At 37.6% G+C, this 21,052-nt stretch overlaps 1 protein-coding gene across 1 annotated transcript; it reads right to left on the bottom strand.

The window, feature by feature from the left end:
• Nucleotides 1-462: 462 nt before the first annotated feature.
• MSANTD1 (Myb/SANT DNA binding domain containing 1) lies at nt 463-19,901 on the bottom strand. The gene is made up of 3 exons (XM_062574770.1): nt 19,637-19,901; nt 9,779-10,063; nt 463-746 (listed from the first exon to the last, which is right to left on the bottom strand). Exons 1-3 carry the CDS (start codon nt 19,888-19,890, stop codon nt 506-508), a joined length of 780 nt encoding a protein of 259 aa, XP_062430754.1. The 5' UTR covers nt 19,891-19,901; the 3' UTR covers nt 463-505.
• Nucleotides 19,902-21,052: the final 1,151 nt, after the last annotated feature.

The raw sequence follows: 21,052 nt of genomic DNA, 5'->3' as shown, positions 1-21,052 counted from the left end.
AGGCATGGAGTTTAAACTGCTGCATCTCATGGTCCCAAGTAGCTCTTCACAAGAACCAAAGGTCACTTGTACAATCACTGCATATGTTTCAAAACAGGGTTTACTCTTCAGCAAAGTCAGGATGTAATTAGCATGTTTAGAAATACATTATTTTGTTCTCCTACAACAGGTCAGGCTGCAGTCCTTGATGTGAAGCAACATACAACACTGCTGTTTGTAAAACTACCTGACCTAGGCATAAATAGTACTGAAAAAAGTTCCCAGAGCTATTCATTCCTTAGCCTTTCTGTATAAAAATACTTCAACTTAGGCATTTATTGCACTAGTTTTTTCATACTGAATAGCTCTCACTCTGTATTATCTCTTCTCTTTGCTTAACTATGATTACACTAAGATTTTAATTTCCATGGAAAACCTGGGAATGGGGCAATAGACACACATAAGGTGTGCAAAAAAGGGATGTCTATAATATCAGTAATAATCTCAGAGGCATTCACAAAGGAAACTAAACATTAGATTTGGAGATCATTTTCTCCAGTAGATTCATCATTCTCTCCTGTAGCTGTAAGCTTTGAACTTGAATGATATTTTGCTGATCCAGAATCCTGCGCACTTCTCTACAGGTTTCTTCCATAGCTCTACTTAACTTCTTCTGTTCTTCCAACATGGCCTCCATTAATTTTAGCTTCTTCTTTTGGAAGCTGCAGCTTTGCATTTTTCTTTTCTTGACTGGTCTTTCTTCAGCTCTGAAACACAAATATTTGTTATCCATTATACTTGTATTTACAAAAAAAAAAAAAAAAGGACCTAAAACTGAAGCTATAACTAGGGCTGGTTTAAAAAAATGAATCATCCAATACATTCCATCTTAAGCTAATGCCAAAATGTAAGTATTTACTATAGTATTGTATAGTGTATAGTAATGTACAGTTATTGACTGTAAAAACAATTTAATTTCATTTTTTAAGAAGAATTTTTCCTGCAGAGTATGAAGCATAGTATTTTCTTTTTATTTTGACATTTCTTACACATCAAGTTTAAAAGCTGTATTGAGAGAGATCTTTTGCTTATCTAGCTATTATATTTATTCCATTTTTTAAAGCATTGCACCAGTGAGGCTGATCCTACTATGGCATACTAATCTTAGCATTTTCCCTTAAACAAAGGCAAAGCAGTTGTGCCAGCTACTTATTTATGTACTACAGCACAAAGCATTATAAACTATATACAAGTTGAGTAAGATACTGCTTGCAAGGTTCCTTTTTATCATATGCTACAGGTTGATCACATTTCATATTTGATTTTACAGATATTTTGGGGTGGCAGTTTAAGAGCTTGCTTTTTCATCAAATACATTTACCAGAAATACAGAATACTACATCTATAACCTTCTCATTTTTTGAGAAGCTGATCTCAAGATGTATTGTTCACGTGGCCATACCTGGGGTAACCATACAACAGATGAACCCAGGACCGCAGGCATTTTACTGTAGCATAATCCATTTACACATCTGCACATTGCTTATTGACACAAAGCGTGCAAGTCAGAACATACTTGCACACACACACACACACACACACACAAGATCTGTTTCTCTTAACCTGTAATCTAAGAAAGAAATATGCTACACAATGAAGGAGGAGAAGCAGCAGGTAGCAAGCAAACATGCATGTGAACTACACACCTAAAAAAGCCTTCAGTTACAGATAGGTAATTTGTTTTTCTAACTTAAGAGAGACAGTCCGTTTGTGCAATCATTCTTTGAATAGCTCCAAAATGAAGACCCTAAGATCAGAGGTATCCAGTGATGGGTCTCAAAGTCCCATTCAGGTAAATAGTGATCTCAGACATGTTCTGCCAAATGCAGCATCCTCTCTGGATGAAAGGCAATGAGACAATACAGTTATGAGTAGTGTGCCAGGTCAACAACCTGCAGGTGTCAGGACATCCTTGAATAAGGATATCAGCATAACCTGAACTCTTGTGGAATGTGTTTTAATTCTATGAAGAGGGGAGTGTGGAGGGATGTCACTCAGCTGTGGCAGATTTGTATCATAATTTCATGCACCATATCCATCTTGGCAGGATTCAGTTGCTTTGTGCAACAGTTAACTGTGACATTCCAATCTCTCAGCAAGAGAAATAAACAATCCTAAGCACCTGAAAGACTTACTGCTGCAAATATAATGAAAAGACACAGTCCTTTTGACATTCAAGTGTGCAATAACCCAAAAAGGGTCAGTTCTATGAAAAGAAACACATGGATAAATTAAAATGCTATTAAAATCTTGGAGAAAGAAAGCTTAATCATTTGAACATGATGGCTAAATATGATAATCATCTTTAATTTCAGGCAAAGATATGTGTCAAAAAAAATACATGTTGCTCTTTGCATAAACTGTGGCCCAAGCTTTCAGCTGGTCAGTGAGATTATCATTGTTGGACATCCTGAAAAAAAGTGGGTCTTGGCTGACATCAAATTCAGTTTTGCCCCATCAATTCAAAGGGCCAGGATTATTTGAAATGTGGTTCTCAAAGGTCTACAGCAGTCTAAGGACAACACAAGATCTGTTTATTCCAAGATTCCTGCCACTCCACTTGCAATGGTATTCTAGGAGACAGAGCAACAAACCAATCCGCTCTCTGAAATGTTGGCATCATTTCAGCCAAAATCACCTTCTGAACTTGATTTTTTTCTGCATAGAGGCTCTAATTACCAGAAACTAGGCAAATCTCTATCCTCTGCACCATACAGTACTAGAAGGAAGCTGTGGTAAAACTCTCAACCCAAAACTGGTGAGCGCTGGGACTTAGCACAGCGAGGACATCTTGTCAGAGTAAGTCACTCTTTGGTGAGAGTGATCCTTAATAAGGAATGAGAGAGAAAATCTGGGGCATGTCAAGAATACTGAGCTGCACTGAGCTCATGAGCTTGTTGGTAATTGTGACTACCACTTTTTTATTTCAATCGGGACAGAAAGAATGTGGAAAAAGGAGATGGAGTGATTCGGATTGAAAGATCTAAAAGGAGCCTTATTTTTCAGAGGAAAAAATAATTGATTAAAGGATTGTCATAGAGTTCATACAGGAATGCAAGATGTTTTCTGTTTTTTTCAATTAAACAGATGCAGCCCATCAAAAGTTATTACATATATAACAATAACTGTCTTGGACAGCTCCAGAGAGGAGAGAGAGGCAGAATGTCTGATGGCAATGACAACTATCTGGGAAGCCACTTCAGCAGTATCTTCAGATATCTGTTGATATTTAGCAAGTATCCACTGACAAGTACTTGTTCAAAAGTGGGTGGCAGCCATAGCACAGAGAAGTTCCCCCCAAAACCAGGGCACAAGTATTCTTTAAGGCCTCCTAAATACTCACTGTGTTTCTGTTTATAGTTGACATTACCAATCTTAATTGAAAAGAAATAACAATTTCAGACACCCCTGTCTTTGGTGTGCTCCCAATCTCATTTTTTCTGCAGTCATAGTGGCCATTAATGAGAGGGGAGGGTTTTAGTGATCACACATAAATCTGTAGTAAAGGCCTGGAATTTACAGTTATCTCTTCTCACAAGATAGCTCTTGAAAGAGATCTCTTGAGACGAGGTCGATGAAAGAAGGAATGAAGAATCTAAAGAGCATAATTTATGAGTATTAGAACCCTGAGGGACATGGAATGATGCAAATGTCCAGTGATTCTTGAAGGAGTCACTTGAATCCTGAAGTGTTTCCTAAGATACTGTGCCATCTTTCTTGAGAAGTTGGAAGTCTCCTAGGTAGGGCCAGAGAGCACTCTCCAGTGTCAATATCTCTTTAGAGCAGAGAGGCTAGAGGGAAGTGGGGCTAGGAATACGGCACATAAGATTCAGCAATGAGCACTCCACCAGCATCAACATCGTGAAATAGTTTCAGCCAGGACTACTTCCAATTTGGCAGTCTCCAGGCACCAGCATAAGAAATGATCAAGGTCTGCTGTAGCAAACACCAATTGGTTGTTGCTGATTTTCTACACTGCATTCTTGTGCAGCCAACACCTCTGTAATGATGAGGAGTGAACAAATCCTGACAGAGAGCACCCACATCCTCTGTGAAAGAAGCATCTCCTTTTTGCCTAGTCTCTGAGGGCAGATTTTGAGGTCTGGAGGAAAGAGAGGTCTAGGAAATCCAGGACCTCAAAGACAATCTGCTGATACTCTTGGGAGGCCAGTGTCTATGACAAAGAGTCTCCAAGAGAACTGGCACTGGTGCTTCCCTGAGCACTCAAGCAAAGAAAGCATGGAAGAGCTTTGGCACTGGGACTATGTTCCAAGCAGAACCTTGGAAAGCTATGTGCACACAAAGGTCCAAAACAGTGAAGAAAACCAAGAGATAAAAATGTCCCCCCTTACCTAGGAGGCTGAATAGAATTTACAGTGTATGCTGGGACCAGGCAGAACAAAGCAAAACCTCCAGATACTATTACGCAAAATCTCTTTGCTCTCAAATGCAAGTGCTATCTACTTATATAAATAGATCAGTTTAATTCACTGTTCAATTAAAAAGTTCCTCAGTTGATTACCTACAACTCACCAAGTAAGGCTCATATTTCAGGGATGTGTGTGAATAATTAATGAAACAGGAATTAAATATAAAGAGTAATCATTTACCAGATGCATTACCTCCACAAAACTACACTGATAATTTTTCATTTCTGACTACTTCATGTCAAATGGGTCTCCAGCACTGTGAGTTTCTGCTCTCAACTGCTAACCACTGTATCTGGCATGTTTGTACTTCTGTAGTTTTGTACAAATCTGAATAGACCTCCATAACCTGTATCTTTAGGAAAAAGAATTTACAATGGTCTGGATAATAAATAAATAGATAAATGAGATGATACAAATATCTTTAGAGTGTGAGGACTGAGAATCAGAGCAATTTGGATCTCCTGGTAAAAAGCACCTTGCTATGGTAACAAGTCTGCATAATAGTTATGCACTATATAATGAGCATAACAAAGTTCAAATTTCTTTGTAACTACTGCCCATTCAGCCTTTGAATAGCCATTGCTTAATTTTAAAAAAGATTAAAAGTCTTGCCAAAACTGTTACCTCCTGAATTAGCAACCACATCAGATTTTAAAGCAGTTCAAGTTCTATTACACAGTTCACACCTAGGTTAATTTATGTTACCTATTCTTGCTGTTCCTGTGTGTGTAAACCTTCTGGTACCAAATAACTCAACCTACCTTTTAAAAAGTAAAGAATACTAAAAGACTATATGATCATGGTTTATAACTACCTCAAGAAAAAAAGCACAAAATACTGATTACAGTGAAAAGTTAATCTTTCAGATGTTACTTCTGTTTACCTCAGTATATTCAAATTAGAAACAAGACACTGGTTTAAGCAAGGGATTAATCACTAGAACAGATTTCTATAGGGAAGCATGAATTCTCATTCTTCCGAGAACATCAGATCTAGACTGGATATCTAGGGGAAAATTTCCAGTGAACAAATCATAGGAAGAAAGAAGTGGAGGACACCATAGATACGGAGTTTCTGAGTGCAATAGTCCACTACTGAAGAGAACCATGTCGAAGAAATAAAATTTATGTACTCCACATCAGAGTAATTGGATTCAATATGTGGATGGGGTTTAATAGAATTTCAGATTAGATGATATTGTCATCTTTACTATAATTTATCAATCTATGAATATAACTTTTTGTCCCTCTTTTCGGTATGATAGCAATAGCAGAACAGATAAGATCTGAACCACATATACGAAGTCTGTATAAAGTTCTGTTACTACCTTGACAATAAAAAACAAGACAATAAATTAGTCCATAGGGTGGGGGAAAAAAAACTGATTTCAATTAGATAAAAAGTCATGTATAGTGCTGCCAGAAATTTTGGTTTATTTTTTTTTTTAAGCTGCAGTACAAGACTCCATCACATTGCATTATATTACTGACAATAATTCTATTATTGTCACATGTTTTATGGGCACTGCAATACAATGAAAGCTTTCTTGAAGTCCAAGAGCAATGTTAGAACAGTACTGAACTAATAGCAGATGCCCCATAAAAGGGAAATAAGGATTCTAAATGTATTTCTCATCTGGAAATTGCAGTAAGAAAAAATAATTTGATCCTATGTTAACTGTAGTATCATTAACTAGAAAAAGGCAAGGTTTCTGCAAGAAGCTCCCAGACTCAAACTTCAAGTAAAATGCAAAGAAACCTAGTTTCAACTATTTTCAGCTTGATAATATGCATGTATTGATTGAAGTATAAATCTTGACATCTTTCTGTATCATGAAATCCAATCATTTATGTTCTAACTTATATACCTATGTAGTCTCCTGCTACATTCTGGGATACTATGAAAAATACAAAACTTACACTCAAAGGCTCAAGTTTTTAAAGGGACAAGAGTAAGATTTTCAGAAGTTTAAATATGACTTTAAAATACATATATATATATGTAAATATATATACACACACACACAACATACACACACAGTTTGAGTTTTTTCACTGATCTATTGATGCCATAACATCATTTTTACTACTGGGAAAAAAAATTGCGTATATTTGACTGATCTATGTATAATCTGTTTCATAGAAAAATAAGGAATATACAGTTGTAGAATCATAAAATCAGTAAGGTTGGAAGGGACCTCTGGAGATCATCTAGTCCAACCCCCCTGCTCAGCAGGGTCACCTAGAGCATGTTAGACAGGGTTGCATCCAGGCAGGCCTTGAAGATCTGCAGAGAAGGAGACTCCACCACCTCTCTGGGCAACCTGGTCCAGTGCTCCGTCACTCTCACAGGGAAGAAATTCCCCCTCACGGTCAGGCAGAACTTCCTGTGCTTCCATTTCTGCCCGTTGCCTCTTGTCCTGTCACACGGGACAACTGAAAAGAGTTTGGCCCCGTCCCCTTGACACCCTCCTTTCAGGTACTTGTACACATTGATCAGATCCCCCCTCAGTCTTCTCTTCCCCAGGCTGAAGAGGCCCAGCTCTCGCAGCCGTTCCTCATAGGGCAGGTGCTCCAGCCCTCGGATCATCCTCGTAGCCCTACGCTGGTCTCTCTCCAGTAGCTCCCTGTCCCTCTTGTACTGGGGAGCCCAGAACTGGACACAGCACTCCAGATGAGGCCTCCCCAGGGCTGAGTAGAGGGGCAGGATCACCTCCCTCGACCTGCTGGCAACACTCTTCCTAATGCACCCCAGGAGACCATTGGCCTTCTTGGCCACTATAAATGTAAATGCACTATATTTTGCAAATAGATATATATGTATATTTTTCAAAATACTTGCTTTACATATAGCTGGAAAATACAAAAATTGAGGGGGAAATTGGGAATTTGATTTTTTTCAATTCAAAATCTCAGTATTATCTTTAGTTCCGTTTTTAGCCTATTGGATTATCAATGCAGTTTCTAGAGAAAAGGCATTTATAAAAAACCAAGATGGATCTAAATTTTGTATGCCAATTCTTTTCTCTGTGGTTGGTTATTTCAAAGTGTTTTTGATATATAGTACCACACACTAATTGCTTAAGCTGAAAATTGCTTCTCAACTCATAATTCCATTAGTAACCTCTAAAAGTAATATCTTTCCTGTTTTATCATGTCAGCTACAAGTGATTTCAAGCCATCTGATATCATTAGCAACTGCTGTATTTTGTTCTGGTCAAAAAAAGGATTCCCTACACTACTCTGTTTCATCCAGCTGAACTAAACAGGTCAAAGTTGTACAAGCTTTTCAAGACCCACTATGACTATTTTAACACCTTTCTTTTCCTCCTCCAGATACAAGCCCAATTAATGTCACAAGTACCTGCACATTTTTAATCGTATCATATCACTCATCTGATACGTTATATTAATCTCTCAAGTGGTGGCTATAGATCACTAGATCACTTTTTTTTCTTTTTTAGCACAAATACACAACTGCATTTGAACTGACAAATATAAACATATCTTGCAGTTAAATGAGATTCACAATATTGCATTATGTAAAATTCTTTTATAACCACAGTAAACAATGATATGATCAGAGCATGGCTGCATTAATATTTGGGGAGTAACGTATTACAGAGGCTGTACTGTGCACACAGTTGACCTGCCTTTCCCTCCCCATCACAAACCTAGCTTCACAGACGTCCTTCCTGGGCAACGGCACCACTGTGTCCTGAACTACGACAAGGACAGCACGTCATTACCTGCCATATTGATTTGCAGCCTGTTCAAAGCCAGTCCATGTCATTAAAGAGTAGATTTAAATGGTTTGGAGTTTCCAAACTGTCCAAGTTCAAATACTTTTGAATACTTTTGAAACAGGTTAGGTAATTACTTTGGATGAAGTAGAAATCACTGAACCTGAAGTTGGCTAAAATTCATTATAGCCTAAAATTTTCAGAACTTATCACACTGAAGAGAATTCAGTTAGAGTGGTTTAAGCCTACTTTATCTACAAACAAGTAAACACAATGGATACACATTTGTGGTTGATTAGCTTGACTTATGTGATGGCTTGTCTACATCTTGTAATGAAACCTAGTGTGGAGACCTCTCTCCTCCCGCCTCCTACTCATCACCACCAGTGTTGACCTGGAGTTGTCCCTAAACTGAGGTAACTTACTTTTTAAAATTATATTAATTATGTTACCAAATGGTCTAGTGAATAAATATACTTCATGTTTATAGAAAAAGTGAGGTTTAAATTAAATATTAAATAATATTATCAGAAATAAAATGCTGATTTTGGAAAAAAAAAAGTCCTTGCATAAGAAATGTGGTCTTGGAGTTCACAGGTACTAAATCAATATAGATTATATATTAGAGATATCAACTACTTAATATGAACTATGATTTAAAAAATTGTTGCTTGTGAACAAAAAGGCTGTTACATTTCAAGAATTAGTCACAAGAATAGATACCGAGGTACCAAAAATATGCAGAAAATTATGGTTTTAAAATTATCAGCTATTTGAATATAATTTCTTTGAACCATTGAATGAATTTATCCTGGTTTTACTCATCCAATAGTAGGCCTGGAAATCAATAATCCAAACTTGTTTGGTTGGTTCTTCTTGTAGCTGAACAGTTTCTCAGTTGCATGACTGGCAGATAATTTTACTGTCATAGTTAAAGCCTCATAGACCTATGATAGGTATCTCAAGGATAAACATTTTTTTCCTGACAGAAAATTGTAATCAAGTCTTATTTCTACAATACTTTGGATGAAAAATGAGACCAGTAAAGTCTAAATTTTGCATCAACTGTACAACCTTGCCTTTTGTTAAAATTGCGCTTCCCAGAGAATTCTGACCTTATCAAAAAAGGAAACATAAAATTTGCATTCTCAAATTAACCTTTACTTTGAAAAAGTGACATTCTCAATTATATTTAAAATTACTGTAATGTACTCTCAAACTGTGTAAGTACCATAGTTTCAATGTCTTCAGAAATACTTAGTTTTCATCTTTTCACCATTTTAATAACAGCTGAATACTCTGCCTCATGTGATCAGTGACATGCATGCAGAATTTCAGCAATAATATATGACCTTTAGCCCAGTCTTTCTACTGTCTTCCAGTCTCTTGTGAAGGAAGCAAATGCCCCAGTTTAGCAGAATTGCTGAGACTGGAGAATTTATCTCATTTGTGATTTACAGAAAAGCTGCAACAGTCATCAGAGAGAAATGTTCTAGGAACTTCCTTTTATATAGCAGATCTGGTTCATTCTGTGAAATGTAAGAAAGGAAAAAGAATTAAATGCTACCTCAACTTGTAAGACAGTAAGCTGGATGAGCTCTCTGAATGTTCATCTTCAAAGCACTCTTCCCTTCCTTCATATGTAAACTGGTTATATGGCAAGTACAAAGGTGTAGACTTAGCTGATGGAGACTGTGAGGCCTCTGTCTGTGATGTAGAAGGACCTGGCTGCTGATTTTCATGCATTTTCACATCGCTGTGGTCTGTCACTTTGGATAAGATCCTATCAATGGTTTTGTAGTAAGGCCAGTCAGGTGCAACTGTTTCACTGTCAGTCATGCATTTTAATTTCCTGTAAGAAAAGGCACACAACATTAATGCTTGTTTTCCTTTAAGAGTCATTACACTACTTATACTACTGTATTAAAACACTTGCTCTGGTAACATTTGGGAGTCAATTTGAAAATTGTTAATGAGAACAAAATCAGACTTTTTTTTCTTTAACTGTCCAGTGAAGCCATTAAGTTTCTTCTCCTAGTATTAACTTGTGATAAAAAGATGCATGTTACCCCAAGTGAGATTCAATAAAAATAAAGAACACTACAACTTCTAGGGGGAAGGGGAATATGTTTAAATAGTACAACCACATTAATCATACAATAATTTTTCTTTCTCTTACACATGGCCATACTAACCAATCTGACAGAGGTCCCTGACAGTGCACTAAAACAACCAGAGCAGGGAACACATTGCTGCCTTTATCAAACTGAATAGTTATGGTAAATCATGTCCTTCTATGTGTTGAGTAACACATATTTATTTTCTATTATGAATACAAGTGTCTATAAATAGAATTAATATCCTTTTCCTAATATATCCTGAAAACGCTGAATTGCCCTGGTGAACATCTAGTGACAACCATAAGATGTAGCTTTCCATATATCTGTTACAGAGTAAGGATCAGTGTAGGAAGAGGCATAAATTTCATTTATTTACCAAAAAAAAAAAAAAAAAAAAAAAAAAAAAAAAAAACAGCAAAACCAGTTAATAATGCATTATAAACAGCATGTATTAAAACACTATAGTGAAAGGAATTTCATTAGCCGTGACATTGTCCTTCACATGCATCTTATTATAAGATCTATTACTCAGTCCTAACACAAAGCTCACCCCCAGGCCGCTTGCTTTGCTTGGTAACAATGTTATTTGTTTTTACTGAGAAACATAAAACCGAGGTGCATAGGTAAGTTATGCATCTCAAAGAAAATTCATTCCTAAACAGAGTCCCACCTTTCTCTTCATTTGCCTTTCTCAGTTGGGTTCTTGTTACTCTACATCAAAGAGCAGCAAGGGAACAAAACAGGAAAGGCAAGACAAATGCTTCATTTCTATAAGCTAGACATTCAAATCAACAGCTGAACCAAATCCTGATTCTCTTAGCTAGGAAGAGGTTTCTATTTGCAGAAAAAAGGGGTAAGAGCTATTCTTGGGCACCTGGCCCATCTCCTTTTCTTGAAGCATTTCACACACTTTTCCTCCTCAGAATCCATCCTGCCCACACTGGCCCTGCAAAGGATAGAATTAAATAACATGTAAACATGCTAAATAAGGTGCTAAACTTAAAAGAGAGAACTTGAAGTTCTTCCTTTCAAAAAGCTCTCACCCTAGAGTAAGAGTAAATCCACCACTGAGGGAAAAAAGCAAAAAAAGATTTGTTAGACTTTAAAGCAGTTTAAGGATTCTTCTTTCTTTCTTGTACTTCCAAGGTATGATGAGCTTTTCCAGCTATTTGGAAATGCACATCATAGTCCTGCATAGCAAAGCCTCCACAGCCATCTGTATTTTTAAGCCCTCTATGCATTCAAAATTTTAATTTCATACATGTTTCACAACCTGCTGCTGCAATTTCATAGTCAGAAAATATCTAGTGCAACCTACATATGAATACATATCCATCAAGCATGGATACAAAACAGCTAAGATACTTAACAGCAACTATCATTTAATATTGATTATTTTTAAATTGTTTAAGCTGTTTGCATTAAAAGCCTATCAATTATACCACTACAAACTACAAGCCAAATCCACATTTCACATTGTTTTGTCCATCTTCACCCCTGATATATTTGAGCAACATGTTTTACAATGTTATCATCCTCAGCTGTTCGTTACAATGCAGTCCGTCATTCCCACAGATGAGACAGAAAAAAAAAAACTGTGTGAGCACTTCTCAGCTGTGCCACCACAAAGTGCAGCAGCTGTCAACTTCACCAGACCTGCTTTGAGCCTTGAGAGCTGCAAGACATTGTGCCAAAGAGGATGGATAAAGCTCAGACATGCTGTTTTGCTGACTCCACTCGGGGGCACACTGCTTTCTCACATCTAGCCTGCTGTCAACCAGGACCTCCAGGTTGTCATCAACAGAGCTGCTACCCAGCTAGTCACACAATGTAGGGTATTTGACTGCCTCCGGTGCAGGACTTTGCATTTTTCCTTGTTGAATTTCACATCAGCCCATTCCCCCCACCTCCCTAGGTCCCTCTGGATGGCAGTCTTGCCCTCGTGTGTACCGACTGCCCCCTCTAGCTTGGAGTCATCCATAAAATATTGAGAGTGCATTCCATCTCCTTCTTCAGATCACTGATAAGATATTAAACAGGACAGGTCCCGGTATAGACCCTAGCAGTCCTCTGCTTGCAACAAGCCTCCAGGTAGAGTATAAGCCATCAGCTATTAACACTTTGAACCCAGTGATCCAGCCAGTTTTTCACACATCTTGCAGTCTATCCATCTGGAATGTAATACCCCAACTTGGGATAATGGATGCTCTGGGAAAAGTGTCAAAATGCTTCCTACTGTCAAGCTAGATGACACCCACTGCTCTCCCCTCATCCACATATCTAGCCATTTATTCACAGAAGGCAATCAGGTTGGTCAGATATGATTTACTCTTGGTAAATCTCTCCTGGCTATCCCAAACCTCCACCAAGATGGCTTGCTCTATGACCTTCCCAGGAGCTAAAGGGAAGCTGATCACCCTGTAATTCCCGGGGGCATCCTTCTTGCCTTTTTGAAGATGGGTGCAACACTGGCCTTTCTTCAGTCGTCAGGGACCTCCCTCAATCTTTATGTCTTTTCAAAGTTGATTTCTGACTCAATTCTCTTCCACTACTGATAGTTTCTCTATTCCTTGAACCCTATTCTAGGAGCAAAAGCTTGGGAGATCTGGTCAGTGAAAACCTACACAAAGAAGGCACTGAATATCCTTAGCCTTATTATTTGCAGCTGAAGTCACCCACCCCATTCAGCAGGAGGCCCACATTTTCCACGTTTATTCTTTTACTGCAAACGTAATGCTAGAAATGTAGCAGTAAGCAATTGCTACTAAGAGAATATGTGGTCTAAGTCCCAAACAAAGGCAGCTTCAAGTAGTATTACCTTGCTTTGAATCATGGATGGTGTGATAACGACCATTCTGAACACATTAATTTTCGAGTGTTAATTTTTCAGTAGAATAGTACTCAAATTACTCTCCCTTAGCACTGTCTATTATATCATTCTTAGCTAAATGTTGACATCTTTAGCAAATTTTTCAAGGGTAGGTATTTTGTCTGAATAGGCCAGTACTTTGTTTTTTATGTTTGAGCTCAGACACATACCTGGTCCTCCACTTGTGACAAAACTATCATACCTGCACAGCTCTAGGATGGCAGCTGTACAAAACCAGACATCTCTCTGGCTCTAAATGCATTGTATGGATACCAGTTCTTCCACTTCTAACTTCTTAACACAGCCCTAGGGTAAGAAAAGAGGTCACTGCCACAAGGTGGGCAGGAGAACTTTGTTAGCTTAAAAGCAGGGCCAGCAGCAACTATCTACTTGTACTGAGTTTGGCTCATACATAAAGAGAAAGGGATGAAAAAGATGGAGAGACCAGAAGATAAGGAGAAAAGGAGTTGTCATTACTCTGGAAAAGGAGCAGGAACACTGCAGCTGGAGGGAAGCAGAGTACGTTCACTGGAATACTGGTGGTGTTTCACCTTTCTGGTAACAAAAAAATCAGATAGCTAATTTGGTAATATTGATATCAAATCTCCGAATTCACTGTTTTGAAAGTGTTTTTTTTCTGAAAATGCCAGAGGAGTTCAGGAAACTTAGCAAGATAGCTGAGATTTTCTGCCTGTAAGCAAAAGCCCAGTACAGCCGAACGTAAGTCAGAAACAAAGATGATTTCACTTAACTCAGTCATTGTAAATCACAGCAGGTTGTTAGTTGTATCCAATATGTAAAGGATTGTTCTACCTTTTTTTTCTTAATGAAAAATGAAGAAGTTCATAAAGAAATAGGACAAAAGTAAGGCCAGGACACAAAAGTTACGAGAGATGAAGATGAGCCTAACATTCAATACTGATCAATGCTGAGTTAGTGAGCCTGGCAGAGAAAGTAAGGAGGAAACCGGGGTGAGAAAGAAAGTCTCCAAACCTGCAGAATAAGTTCATGCTGATTTTATTCAGCATAGTAGTTCTGTTGTTGTTTCATGAGGCTCTATTAAATTCTACTCAGAGCACAGGCAACTGAGAACTGTCTCTAAATACTCAGGGATCAAAGTTGAGTTTCCACTGGACAAACATCTGAAGTATGAAAAACAGTTACTCACTGAATCTGAAATGCAGTTGCTCATCTTGCTGTGGAGAAGTGAATAAATTAATGGGCTTTGAGATCCTACTGCCAAAACATACTACTGAATGGACTGAAACACCAGCTGAGTAATTTGTGCTGACATTGATTTTTTTCAGACTTTATCTCCGTGCCTATTAATCCACCTTCTAAAATAAAATCATTAGAGCATTATATTCTAGAGAGATTTTTAAAATCATGATTTAGCCAGTAAAAACATGCAATCTGTAACTTACTTTTTCTCTCTTTGCTCAACACACTATTGCTTTTCTATTATTATTATTAGTACTACAGTATTTGATATTACTACTTCTCTTAAGGAACTGATACAAGATTCATCTCCTGAGGTTTCTGAGAAAAGCTTTCAAAATAAATAATAAATAACTGTTTGTGAACCAATCAATGGTGAGGGAAAGAAAGATGTATGAAAGTACAATACTTAAGTTGTGCATCTGCTATAAATTATTGAAATTGGAGAGAAAGCTGGTAAAATATTCAAATTTAACTTTCTGCTGTAATTTGGCTGCACTTATCTTTGATCATTTGCTGTAGCAAAGGTCAAATATTCCAGTTGCTTAATGTCATAGAATATAGCAACGAATTACACGAGCAACAGTGTTTAATTGCTCTCATGTACACATGAAAATAAAAAAATTAGACTAATCTTTTATTCAAATCATGATTCAAATTTACCAATCATGAACATTAATTGACTGCGATTCAAATCAAAAAGCAACAGCTGCATCCTGTTTCCTAGGCTTTGGGGAGGGTGATATTTTTGAAATAATAAATTTGCATTTACACAGTTCTTATTTTTAAACATCAGAAGGAATCAGTCAAAACTACAGACCACTGTGCAACCTCTACAAATTCCGTATTATTTTTACAAGCCAGTGCATATTATGTCAGTAGTAATATAATAACAACAGATACACTACACCATTACACACTAAGATCAGTGTATTAGCAGTGACAGGAAAGTGCTTTCTTTTAGAGGGACTAATTATAGAGCTGTATGTGCTGCATGCCCCAAGTAGCCCACATAATAGGAAGAATTCAGCACATGCTCTAAGCAATGCTAAACTGCAAGAGGTGGCACACAAATCTAAGCAATACTTTTGATGCCCAGCGCATCGGAGAGCTTAACTTTGAATTCCAGCAGGCTTGACTCAGCCCTTCCTCCTTCCGAGGCAGATAAATAGGGAGTTCATGCAGCTCACTACACAAGTGTCTTTAAAACTGAACATTAAATCCTGGTGGCTGATCTGTCCACAATAGCTAGTTCAAATTCCTCTGCAGTTCCTGAAAGTACAATTTTATCCCAATGAACCAGCAAAAATTTCTCTGCCATCTATGGCCCTGTGCGGAGTTTTCTACCCAGCCAAGACAACTATTTTCCACAATGGATGAAATGGTCCTTCAACATACTGCAACCCTACTAAGAGTTACTTTAGTGCATGATATATTTTGCCCTGAAATAGTCTCCTCCAAATGCACTCGGACTATTTTTAATAATGCAGGGGAACACAGGAGCTGCTGCTAGATCAGCCCAGTGTTCCCACCGTCCCGTGGTCTCTCTTCTGACAAAGGGTGATACTAAATACTTCAAGAAATGTTTTGATGGACTGTTTTAGAACAATTCTCCCATAATGATGGCTGCTTCTTATTCCATTGCCAGCAAGTAATAACCCTGAAACCCATTGTCTTTTATAACTGTGTCTAATTTGAAGACAAACAAAGTCTGCATTTTTATTTAATAAACATCTGATCCTTAGGTTTTTTTTTTTTTAAAAAAAAAAAAAAAAAAGAAAATGTTACTCTCTTGGTCTCAGTGATTTTCAGTGGTAATGAGTTTCACATGCTGATTATGCAGTGTAATACAAATCTATGTGACTTTAGTTTTACATTTCTTGCCTTGCAATTTCAGTAAATAACTTCTTGTATTATGGCAAGAGGAACACCTGCTTTATAGTCTCAAAATCAGTATTGTATGTTTTTATGCACCCCTAGGATTCCTTTTTATTTACTTGCTTTCTTTCCAAAAAAGTCAAACTTTTCCATTTCTCTTAATAAGGAAAGATTTTTACCCCTCATCCTAATCATGTTTTCTAAACATCTCTTTCTATTGTCATCTCTTTGAAATATAGGGCAGTCAGAAACAAACACAGAATTCAAGGAGGAAATAATGACATAAAATAGGTTTATATAATGACATTTTAACATCGGAATAATGTTTTTACCTCAGATACGGAGGAATGCAATACAATCACCCTAAAATTGCTTTTGTGACAGAAGCTCACATGCACTGAACTTTTACCTGGCAGCACAAAATTCCATGCAAGATCAAAATGTACCCAAGAACCTAGGTGTTTATTTGGTCTGTTAGCCCATACTGAGCTCTGTGCCCCAATGAGCATGAGTATATTTACATTAACTGCAGCAGCTGCAATAATTATTGGATGAGAAATGCTCCTCCTCTCCCTATGTATAATGTTCATCTTCTCATTTTGATTTCTTCTACACAATGATTAACGGCTTTCATTGAGCAACATAAGCAAAACACGATTTATAAGACTAGATCTTAAAATGCCATGTGATCCTCATTATAAATGTGTTGACTGTTAAAAAAAACTACTGGTTTTGTATTTTAGATCCTTTCGTATTTCAGATCATTAATATGTGTTTCAGGAGATGTCCCAAGATACAATTTGCCAGTGATGACAGTTTCAACACCAAACTTGGTTTCCAGGACTAGTAAAAGCGTTCAAGCACTGCTTTTCCTTTTATAAAAAGCGATTTTATCTTTGTACACATGCATATATGTATATGTAGCAGTTTGTAAAGAAGACATTTTTATTTTCCTTTCACGGCACGTTGCTAAATAGCATTATTATCTGATCACATAGTCTAATCAGGTTGTTTTACAACTGTGACATCGTTATCAAAATAAGACTAGAGACCACAGCATCTTAGAAATACCGTAACAGTTGCCTAGGAAAATCAGAGATCCTGAAACAGTGAGAAAAAATAGTTACTTGGATGCAGATCCCCCGCCAATCCTGCAACTGGTGCCATATTCTTATACATCACATTTAGTAGCTTTACATAAGCATTACAAAAATTTTGCCTCCTCCAGAACCTCCTTTTCCAGTTTATGCTGTAGTGCAGGGACGATGCTCTGAAACCCACTAAGGTGAGGCACCTTCTCCAAGTATCTTAGAGGCACCAAGTGTGGATTAAAACTCAAGTGCCTTAAAGCAAAGCAAAGTGAGCAACTAACATCATTTACAGTTTCATTACAGTGTTTGCCACCCTCACACACTAACAGAAAGTATCTAGAAAACTATAAATTGTAAGTCATCGCTTTTGTTTGTGCCAATTCGTTATATCACCTCACCTCTAAAGCATTCAGTAACATGAGCATGCTTGGATAAGAACACACAGTAATAAAGATGCATTTCAGATTCGAGAATACAAAATGAAACAACACCATGACTGTGCAGAGCAGTTTTCTAACTCTCCTAAATTAGCATCTTAATCAATGAGCAGGGAGCTGCAAAGCACTGCAAAATAGAAAAGCAAGATGACAACATGCATCAGAAGCGATATTAGAAGTTCACAGAAGCATTACAGGAATAAAATTAGGAATTAAAAAAGGGCAATGTTTACACACACACACAGAGTGTATGTATGAGTGATTTTATTTCTTCCCTTCCCCCAATGCAACTTTAAAGTAAAAACATTAATTAGAAAATCTGAGACAGTCTGACTGATGACAAAATTGAAAATTTAGAACAAAGGCTGACAGAAATAACCTATTACACTTAGCAATTATGGCACTTAAAATACTGTGCAGTGTCGCTCAGCACCTGTAAAATCTCGGTGCCACGAGACATGTTTCTCAGTGGGGAGGACTGCAGATTTAGCAGACTAAGCGGAGGCCTGGCAGCCAACAACTCCCAAGTTGTAATGCTGGATCCCAGTGTGAACTGCGGGCTGATGCTGGGCAGAAAAAATTATCTTACTTCCAGCTTTCTCATCTACAGCCTCAGTAAAGAAAATTGTAAGGATTACGGCAGGGTTAGTATAACATTTTGAAGACGTTAGCCTTTGATACAAAATATCAAGTTTAATATTATGGAAAATGATCTTAAAGATTATGCTTGCGGATCTCACAAATGTAGAGGGAGGACATTTAAAGTTAAGGGGTTTACAGGATTTCCCCCGGTTTTCTATTTGATGAGTAGAGTCTGCATTAAACACAGTAAGGGTGCCTTACAGAAAAGCAAGCAGTTTTAACATGGTTGCCTGCTGTAATAACCTTTTTTATTATTAATACGAGCTTTGAGGAGAGATTAAATAAAAGAGTCACATATTTGATTTTCTTGCATTACAAGCACATAGCCAAATCACCACTCAGGATTGTCAGTGTGAGGCAGTTTGTGTCGCACAGAGATAAGAATTAAAAAAAGGGGGGGCAAGGAGCTATGCAAATATTTCTGTTAAGTTCTAACTTCCCCCCCTCCAAACAACACATGCACAAATGTCTCTCATTTCCTAACGCCGGCTTCCCCCGACTGACACCGCCTGTTCTTCACCATCGCCTTGCAGACACCTCCGCCCTCCCCCAACTCTTTTGGAGCGGTATTGACAGTGCACATCGATTCCTGCGCTGCGGATAAAACAGTTCTCTCGCTGGTGCTGCTTACAATTATAGCAATGTGTGTCACTCGGCAATACGGCATTCAATTATTCCTGGCCCTGCGAAGTGTAACCCTTCAAACTCTCAGAGCCCCCCAAAATCGAGGAACTTCCCTCCCAGGCAAATTATTCGGCATTTTTTTAACTTTTCCTTGTAAGCCTGATTCTAACTGGCCACTTCAAACTGCAGTAGCCTCACTGCAAGGAACTGCTGCCAAGCTAACACAATCAGCCCCCTCAGCCGAGAGAAAATAAATAAATAAAAATAAAAATCGGGTTTACCACCAAATACATTTCCCTCCCTGTATTTCAGAACAATGCTAGTTAATTATAAAGAAACAAAGTTGTCCCAGAGTTTGAAATTAAACGGGGAAAAAATTAACAATGACGTAACAGCGCTGGCAAGAGAGAATGTTAAAAGCGATATGAACAATCTTTAATCTTTTATCTATAGATTTCCAGTAGGAGACTTCTTTCTGAAAGGCAAATAGCACTGCGTTGTCCCTGCTAAAATCTCTTAAAAGAAAAAGAATTAACTGAAGCTTACCTGTACTGGAATGTCATATTTGTAATTTTTATCTTTATTTCCTCTCCGTGGCGAATTTCTCCAGTCATTTCAAAGAGTTTGTTAGCCATTTTCTCATAAACTTTGGCATTCCTTTTAGTTTGTTTCAGTTCATCAAAAAATTCTTCCCAAACCAGCATTAAACCTCTCATTTCTGCATCAGTCCAGTTTCTGGCCCTTCTGTGTTTCTCAGTCTGAGAAGAAACAATGTAACTGGGAATTTCTGCTGCAGCCATTGCTGACTGACCTAAAAGGGTTTTAAAAGAGGACACTTAATATAGATTGAGTTTTTAGTTTAGGTTTTTGTAGTGCAAGACATGCATATGTGGATAAAGAATTTGAATGACAAGAGAACATATGAAACCTTTTTGCAACAGCTTGAAGCTTGAGTGCACAAAATGGGGCCTACATCTGACAGGCAGGAATTTAGTTAAAAGCTTTTAAACAGAGAAACGTCATTTTGATGTCACGTTTCCATAGCAACAGAGCAACTGCATAAGCTACAACAACAAAAACCTTTTAACTGAAAGCCAAAGAATCAGGACAAAGTTGACAGGCCATCAATATTAAAGCTTTTAAACACTTTAGGTTTAACAAAAAAAAGATCTATGCAGCCTTTGAGAAGCTACTTTTAAGTTTCTACTTCTTTTTAGCTTTCCCTTACCTTTTAGGCAGACAATCTGCTGGCAGGGGGTCATGGTCGCCTGAACGAGCTTTTAAGTTGCGCCTTGACAGACTCTCTAGGAGGCTGCAAGGACTGAGGCCGTGTACACAAAAAAAAAAAAAAAAGAAAGAAAAAAAAAAAGCTTTTTGCAAGGATATTCTGCAAAAAGCTTCAGCCAGCTTTATGAAAACTATATATCTATAACCTAATAAATGTTTAAGCAGGCAGTCTCATTAAAAAGGTGCCTGCATCTGTTTTTAAGAACACACACAGTACAGTATTTAAGTGTTTAAATATATATAGAAATGCATATGCAATTTTAATATAAAGCCTTTTTTTTTTCCCTGAGATGTTTTGCTGCTGATAAGCACATACTGCAGTCCTGTCAGTATGAATTTGCCTTTGTAGGTATGTATTACTGTATGTGTGTTTTGTATTCCTAGTAATTTAGATGCTATTTATGCAGCCTGTGTTCTGCCTTAGGACTGCAGCAGCAGCATTTCACCTGCTTTACGGGGAACCTAAAAGGATTATTCAACGAGTTAAAAAAGGCTGCAAGATGCTTAGAACTGTGAATAAATTGCTTTGCTGTAAAACAAGCATTTTGAGCTGCTTTCTCTAAAGGGCTAAATTCTGCCAGCAGTCATACCAGAGAGGCACCGCTTATTCATTACATTAAATTGTGCAACACAAACAGTGCGGGCCAAATCCTGCCCCCACTTCCATTTGTATAC

The sequence above is a fragment of the Rhea pennata genome, chromosome 4, assembly GCF_028389875.1.
Source record: "Rhea pennata isolate bPtePen1 chromosome 4, bPtePen1.pri, whole genome shotgun sequence".
NCBI classification, from domain to species: Eukaryota; Metazoa; Chordata; class Aves; order Rheiformes; family Rheidae; genus Rhea; species Rhea pennata.
This window is presented reverse-complemented; position numbering and strand designations above follow the sequence as displayed.